An 8,237-nucleotide genomic window follows, 5' to 3' on the forward strand; every position below is an offset into this window, starting at 1 on the left:
TCCCGAGGCTGTAACGGGCTGTAAGAAAACCTAAAAAGTAAAAAAAAACATGTGTCAAGATATGGCAACGATAGAGGGATTACGTGGGCTCACACCTAGACTGAACCCAATGGCTGAAACCTTCGAGCCATTGAGATCCATGCCCCAATTGCAACTCCCAATACCATTTGCCATGCCAACAATAAGCATGTCATCGGGTTTTATACCCCCTGTCACATCAATCCCTTTGGAATTTGGTCCCTTATCTGCACTACCACAAGTCCTAAACCTTTAGGAGGGCTAGGTACCAACCCTTTGCAACCCTTGAATGCCCAAACCTTGGACATATTGACTAATCTAGGAAGGGGAGTTGCCCAAGGACTAAATAAGGTCCTAACCACACAAGAGCACCCACACACAGCCTCAGTGACTCATCCAACAACACGACCATACAGCTTTCCAAAATCATAGGCAAGTACGATGGAACGACTGACCCTATTCAATTCATGCAGATGTTTGAATAGAGATGCGAAGCCTTTGGAAATCCAAACTGCCCCACTAAGGTACATATGTTGAGCCTTTGCTTAGTGGGAAGGCTAGTCGATGGTTCATCACATTGATGCTAGCAATTAAAACAAATTTCAAGACCTTGAAAACAACCTTTATCTAGGGCTTTTCAAAACAAGGTGATCGGTGGAGTGCAGTAAGCAAACTCTATTCGATTGAGCATAAACAAAACAAAACCACTAGAGATTTTATCCTTCGGATAAAAATCTTGAACTCATGATGTGAGCCATGGGAGAAACTAAACGATGCTTAATTGAATAGATGTTTCATGAAGGGAATAAATCAAAACAACTTACACAACTTGATCATTGGCTCCAATCTAAAAACATTCGATTAATGTTGTAAAGAAGCAATACATTTAGATGACAACATAATGAAAAATGATAACAATATGAGATACTCCTCATCTAAACCAAGTGAAGCAAAGGCTAAAGAAAAATTGATCTTGGAATTGTCAGTCCTTGATTACTATGCAGCCTTGCTTAAAAGCTTTGAACTAGCATCTCCAAGAGTGAGCTCGCTCTCAAAACCCAATATCCTTAATGCCTATCAAAGTGATGGGAAAAATGCCTTGTGTTCACTTCACTACATCCATCCCAACCCTCACTGTGCATACAATCGGCCTATTTTTCCTGTATTGCATATATTACAAAACCTTTGGTCACAACACACCTTAATGTCCCAATTCACCTACAATTAACTCAAAACCTCCATCTCCCATGCCCCAAATAGAAATAGTCCAATGGGTAGAAATTGCTCAGGAAGCAGTTAAGTAAACACTTCAGTGTTTATTATCCTGGACCGCACAAAGTGGTAGAATGCACAGTTTAAAATACTTCCATGTCCACCGCACTGACACTTTGTAACCTATGTGTGAATGATGTGGTATCGATCACATATTCCAAGATTGCCCTAGGCGAGTTACTTCAATGCAATCGAGAGAGAGAGAGAGAGAGAGAGAGAGAGAGAGAGAGAGAGAGAGAGAGAGAGAGAGAGAGGGAGGGAGGGAGGGAGGGTGTATAAGAGGGAGAGAGAGAGAGAGAGAGAGAGAGAGAGAGAGAGGGAGAGAGAGGGAGGGAGGGAGGGAGGGTGTATAAGAGGGAGAGAGAGAGAGAGAGAGAGAGAGAGAGAGAGAGAGGAGCTAAGTTAGGCTAGAGGGGAGAAAGTGGCCTGGGCTAAGAGGTGGTGGTGGTGGAGGTTGAAGGGGTGGTAGGCTGGGAGGTGGTGGTTGAAGGAGGTAGTGGTAGGCTGGGGCTAGAGGTAGTGGTGAAGGGGCTAGAGGTAGTGGTGAAGGGGCTGGAGGGAGAACGTCCACATTTTTAAGAGGGAAGAGTTGCTAGAAGCTCCCTCAAGAACTACACTCATTTATAGAAGGCAAGATTTGATGAGGATTTGATGCCATTAGTCTTTGCATTGGTGTAAGATAAAGAATCATTGCTTTGATTTATTTTTGGGATTCTTTATGGCCCTTGTATATGAACGATTGAGAGCTTGGACAAATGCACTTAGTTAAGGACAATTTTCTTTACAAAAGGGTTTTTAAAAGGTCTCAAAAACATTGATATAGGGAGTCTAAACTCAAGCATAAAAAACTGCTCCGTGAGTTTTTGTGCTATGTTTATTAAAATCAAACTTCTTAGTTTTACCAACAACAAACTTGCAAACTCTATATCAGTACATCAATATGGCCTACATAATTAAGAAAAGCTCGCGTACACTTGTACCCATTACAAAGTATGTGTCCTTTTGATAATAATAAAAACCAAACTTGTAAAGAGGTAAGGTGTACAAAGTATTGGTGTAAGAAAAGTTGCATGAACGTTCTAGAAAAGATTTAAGTTTATGGAAGCCCTAGGATGTCTCATCAAGATGTTCCCTTTGAATGAAACTAATATAAGGTCTCAACCGAAAAAGAGCATGAAGACAAAAAACTAAACCAACCAATGGTGGACAAGCAAGTTAGATATTGTACCACTTCTTAAACTTTAAATAAGACAAGAAGAAAATGAACATTGATAAATTTGTTCGAATAATACAAGTTAAATTGTAACTTTTGCATTGCACATCCACTTTTATTATTCTTTAACTACCATTGCCTAGTGTCGAAATTGGTTCCACTCACTTTATGAGTTTTATGGAGCTCAATGAGTTTTTATTTGAAAGGAAATCCAAAGAGGCTCATGAATCCCCCTAACAAAAGTCTGCAAGTGTGATCATGTCTCGTCACAAAAGCACATGGCATAGTATGTTCTGTGTGAAGAATTAGCCTTGATCCTCATTCTTTTATACTTAAACAATCAAAATTGCATTCTCCTTTAAGAACTTTAAGCGTGTTCAAGTTTGACAACTTGAGTGCATCAACCCTTTTGCAGACACACAACCAACATATAGGTCGATCCACGAAGGAGGAAGGGCTCAATTCACAACCACATGAGATCTTAAAAGCTCATATTATATCTCTTTAATTTCATCTTTTACTTCAAGAAATTAGTTTCTAGTATTCATTACATTGCCAATTGGCCATTTGTTTCTAGTCCTAGTAGCATAAAGTTTTTTAGCTAAGTCACAACTCGATTGCAAAATTTATAAAATTGAGAAACAAAATTTAGGAGCAAAAATAAGAATCATGCAGTTCCATTCTCTAGTTTGGAGGTTATGGAGAGGAGTTAAGAGGATATGGCACCTTGCAATGCCTAGGTAAAATGCTACCCGCATCTAGGAGTTATGAAGGTTTGGTAAATTTGGGTAATCTGAAAAGAGTGCGCGGCCAGATTTTTTGAAGTGAGATGTGTGGACCAATGAGACAGAAGGGCCAGGTGGAGGCTGACGTGGGGAGGAAGCCCACGTGAAGGGTCATGTGCTTGTGGGGCCTGGTTATAATGCGCCACTTTTAACAATCGCGAAGATTCCAGAAACTGCCAGCTAAGCAAGTGGAGCATCATACAATGACATTGCCCGCGTCCTACGTGGCGTTTGAAACATTTTTTATTTATTTCGGGAGCAGGTGACGGGAGGGCTTAACGTCCGTCATCGGGCTCCGTCAGATCCCGTCCGACAAGGGTCGCATATAACTGGCGTCTCCGTCGCTTTTTCTGACAAGCGGGTCTTGGTATTCGAGCTCATAAAAACGCTTCGTTTGGCATTCCTTCGTCGGTCCGACTCATTTCGCCCGACGGACCTCATCATTTCGTCCGACGGTCGTAGCGTTATCAAGTCTCCGTCCACGTCTCTCTGTAAAGATGTTTGCTGCCGGACGGAAATAGTAGAACCTTGATGATGGCCAGCAGATTGGCAAGTTATGGGCGTCCGGACAGCAGCAGTAGCAACAGCGATGTTCCCACCTTGGCCGACCTCATTTCGTGTGTGGAAAAATGGCTGCCGCCCGTGCTTAGAACTGCTACCACAACTGACAAAGCCAAGCTTTTTGACGCCATAGCCACTCTCTACAGAAAGAGAGACGAGCACAGGCAATTGGTTGGGCCTGCTCAATCACCTTTGCTTCTTTCCAAAAGGCCATGGATTAAACTTGTCAAAAAAGATTTCGACGCTAATTTTTTAAACACCACATAAAGCACTGTTGATGATCTTTATTTTTTTCGACTGAGTCATGTCCTCTCACTCTCTGCAGGCGCACGAGCGGTACAGGCGAACTGTGCAAACGTACTACATGGTAATCCATCAATTAATCGATAGTTAGAGTGGTTTTGATGATTTAATGTGTAAGGGGGGGCGGCATTCAAAGGGATGATTACATTTCATGATCAATTGACGATGGTATGAGGCTGCTTAATCAGGTAATTAATGATAACCAGCTTATGATTTGGTGCTAATTGCAGGCCAGGCACGCGGATCTCTTCTTGTTCCAGCCGGAGGTGTTTCTTGTACCTTCCATGCTGCACATGCTGCGGGACGGCAGCGAGGCAGCTGTCCGGCGGACATTATGCGCACACGGCCCCTTGCTCTACTCCTTCGACATGCTGCAGCCCCGCATTTGCTCTCTAATCCTAGACGAGGTTGCGTAACCCTAATTTCATTCTTAATCATGTCAATTCTCGCTAATCATGGACTAACATCATATTTCGTGTAGGTTCAAAATTTCGAACGTTGGCTGCACCAAACTAACATGCAAAAATCGCCGCCCAATTCTCTGAGCACTAATGGTGTAGTACTCGACGATTTCGGATTGAGCCCTGTTTTAAACATGTTGGTGCAGCATTGCATAGCCCCTCTGGTCCCAGGTCGTTAAATCATCTCTTGGGCCTTTTCTTTTTTCCCTTAATTATTGTCACGCGCGGTACAATGATCTCTTCAAATTTGCCGATTTCAAAGTAGGTGGTTGCCACGCGCGGTAGAATGGTTGGGTTATTTACTTGCTTAAATTTGCTGCCACATGGCAGTTTTTCCCTCTTTTCCCTCATTTAGATTACTGCCATGTGGCAGTCTTGTTTCCACAGCTAGGGAAGGCCCCATTGGATTCCCATCATGGTTATGTGGTGAGCCATTGCCCAAACCAAGAGCCATCAATAGGTGAGTGGTTAACCATCTTCACCAATTTCAAAATGCATGCAGCACTACCTTAGAGAGAGAGAGAGAGAGAGAAAGAGAGAGAGAGAGAGACCTTCTCATGCTATGTTGGTATTTGCAGGGTGTCACATTGACAACAGCGAGGTGACTCTAAATGTTAGCTTGTGCAGTCCTTTAGAAGGGGGAGAACTCTACTTTAAAGGAGTTAGATGCATTCAACATCTCGACGATCCGGAACGTGATTTGGTAATTTTGCCCTTAATTGAATGGTTTTTTTTTGTGTCCTTTGTAAATACCAACCACATGCACATTCCACATGAGAGGCTTGAGTCCATAGATGCTTTTTGACAGGCGTCACCCCGTTTTTGAGCATTTTGGTCGTGAAATATTTGCAAAAATTTAAAATGCCATTAAAAAATACACTAAAATACAAAAGCAAATTTGTTATATTTTACCAAACTCCTCAATTTTGAAAGGAAGGGTGCCCGTTAAAAATAAGCTTGCTTGAGTCCACCATAGGAGAAATTTTCCACCCATAGCCCCCATGAATGATGGCCATGATGGTGGCTACCAAGAGAGGTTTTGTAATTTTCTTTTTAAAGGTTTATTATTCATAATCAATAGAGGCCCTTGTTGACTTGTGATGTCAGCTAGCTTGTAGTCCAAAATGGCACTTTTTATTTCTTGTGTGGGCTCTAACTTCGCAAGTTATACAGGAAGTAGCTGAGTACAAGCATGTGCCGGGGCGAGCATTGTTGCACTTGGGTAGGCATCGACATGGAGCTCGCGCAGTTTTGAAAGGAAAACGAGTAAATTTGATTCTCTGGTGTAGAAGGTGAGAATTTTTCACTTCACACAAGAAAATGAAACTTGCCAATATATTTTGTGTACACACTTGTGTAAAATGTATGCGGATAATAAAATGTACACACTTATGCAAAATGTATGCGGATAATAAAATTAAAGACTTTGTCAATAGAAAGTTAATTTTTCCCAATTATGTTTTTCTCCACAAGGTGGGCTAGCCGGCACCTTAGGACAAGGGTTGAAGTGAACCTTAGTACTTCTTCTTTTTAAACACACAATATTGCTTAACTCTTTGCCCACAAAGAACTTAGAACAAAAGATTGTTTGTGTTTCAAAATTGGAAGTAAGCATAACACAATGAACATTTAAATGATATGTTTATGCATTGATTTTTCCACAGTTCACAATTTAGAGAGAACACACCACCAATGTTCGTGTGCCCCACATGGTGTAACGCCACCGACAAGCACAAAACAACTGCAAGAACTAATGTATGAGGGGTCATTTGTGAGAGCTCATTTATTGCTACTAGGATATTAGTTATGTTAGGAGTGGTTTTGTGGAAATCTTGTACATGGGCAAGTTTTGTTGGTATATTAACTGAAGGTGCCTTTGAAACACATCTCCACCTTGATCTTCCAGCAAAAACGAGCAAACTATATACAATGGACCTCTAGGATTCCTAGTTTTACTTGCAAAAACTCATGTTCTCGATTTCAAGTACCTATAAAATTTAATGGAATGCAGTTGTATTTGATTCAAAAAATAGTCAAATTAAAAAACACCTGATATTTTTGTGACTTATGAAAAAAAAAAGTCTCTGTATGGTCCATCCTCACTACACCAAATGTATAAACCTATTTAACATATCCTATATTTTTTATATTAGAAACTAATTCATTCATGAGCTTTGTAGTTCAATCTCTTCAAACGTGCAAAACATTAGGTTATCTCCTATTTGCTAGGATTTGGCTATCTCATGTTTTCTAGAACTCCATTGAATTTTGTATTGTTCTAATCAAGGTTATCATCCAAAGGTATAATAAAATGAGAGAGAGAGAGAGAGAGAGAGAGAGAGAGAGAGAGAGAGAGAGAGTTATTATCTACCATCTTGAATATATATGCTCCTTTTTGAAATAAGCATGGCAATCTTTATTGGTCTTGTTGAAGTTTGAACACGATTTATCTCTTAAAAGTGTTGTTAGATTTATTAAGAAAGTCACGCCCTTGATTTTGTAGCGATTTCGAGGTAGTATGCCAAAGTTACCATTTTTTTGTCCTCAACTAAAATATGTGTGGCTACTCTAGACCTTAACCCACATTATAATAAGATCAATACACTCGTGTGCACACCCTAAACTTATATACAAAGCCCATAACTCTATTAATTGGTTTTATGGATTATTAATTAACTCTCTCAATAGATAACTAATCTTTGTTACATTCCCATAGCTAATAGACCAATAGTACACCCACTCTAAGGATATTGAGCCTTATGAATTTTTGCACTTCTTAAGTTATGCCCCTTTGTTGAATAGGCACTCTAATTTGCAAGTGTTTGACCACCTACAAATTAGAGTACCTAGCTTTACATCCCAAAATCTTAGTGTTCTAGCATTATTGATATTGCTTCTTGTGCACATGGAATAATTCTCATAGTACATATCGAATTACATATTTAATGTTCGGCCAAAAAAAGATAATAAACAAAAATGGGTGAAATAGGCAATACATAAGCTCCATGCAACACCTCAATCGGAGTTTTCTCTCGTTGTCTCCATTCCTCATTCATGCAACATCTCACTTAGTGCCATCACTCTTTTGTATCACCTAAACTCAAGACATAAATCGTGTTGATTGTTATAATAATCATCAAATTAAATGTAATTACACTTGATGTAAAGTGTATAAACACAATACCAATTACACTAATGAAACTAGTATTCTCATGGAAATCACCCATGATACTGACCACCTAGCATAGCTTAAAACTCAAGGATCATTAACACTAGCACCATTATACTAATATGGAATAACCCATGATGCACCTAACCAACATGGCACATATGTCCAATCAAGCATCCCTAATTAAAAAGCAATAGAGAGTCATTGTCTCCTAATTGGAAACATGTGTGTGCATGTGTGTCTTGGTTGTTTAAGGTTTTTGAGGTAATATCCTAGATACTTTGGCTTCGGCATGTGCATGGATCATATGGTTGGGGCCCATATGGAGTCCAAGGACATAGTCCAAGGACATGATAGGATTAGTTGGACATGTGTATAAACCAAGGTGTGTATAAATCATTTGGACATGTGTATAAATCATATGGGTGGTGCTTATATGGGGTCCAACAATATGA

The 8,237-nt window shown here is 40.1% G+C and overlaps 1 protein-coding gene across 1 annotated transcript; it reads left to right on the top strand.

The window, feature by feature from the left end:
- The first annotated feature begins 3,571 nt into the window (after positions 1-3,571).
- On the top strand, positions 3,572-6,619 carry LOC147627985 (2-oxoglutarate and iron-dependent oxygenase domain-containing protein ICU11-like). The gene is made up of 8 exons (XM_086814955.1): positions 3,572-4,020; positions 4,175-4,216; positions 4,383-4,559; positions 4,634-4,784; positions 4,987-5,073; positions 5,192-5,316; positions 5,787-5,905; positions 6,278-6,619. Exons 1-8 carry the CDS (start codon positions 3,820-3,822, stop codon positions 6,372-6,374), a joined length of 999 nt encoding a protein of 332 aa, XP_086671081.1. The 5' UTR covers positions 3,572-3,819; the 3' UTR covers positions 6,375-6,619.
- Positions 6,620-8,237: the final 1,618 nt, after the last annotated feature.

This window comes from Cibotium barometz, chromosome 20 (assembly GCF_041138505.1).
Source record: "Cibotium barometz isolate CiBa-2024 chromosome 20, ASM4113850v1, whole genome shotgun sequence".
Lineage (NCBI taxonomy): Eukaryota > Viridiplantae > Streptophyta > Polypodiopsida > Cyatheales > Cibotiaceae > Cibotium > Cibotium barometz.

Excerpts from the sequence above, each read along its gene's own strand:
- LOC147627985 (XM_086814955.1), top strand. The coding sequence starts at position 3,820 with ATGATGGCCAGCAGATTGGCAAGTTATGGGCGTCCGGACAGCAGCAGT. Across the intron at positions 4,021-4,174 it reads GAGACGAGCACAGGCAATTG|GCGCACGAGCGGTACAGGCG; the intron begins GTTGGGCCTGCT and ends CACTCTCTGCAG. Across the intron at positions 5,074-5,191 it reads AAACCAAGAGCCATCAATAG|GGTGTCACATTGACAACAGC; the intron begins GTGAGTGGTTAA and ends TGGTATTTGCAG.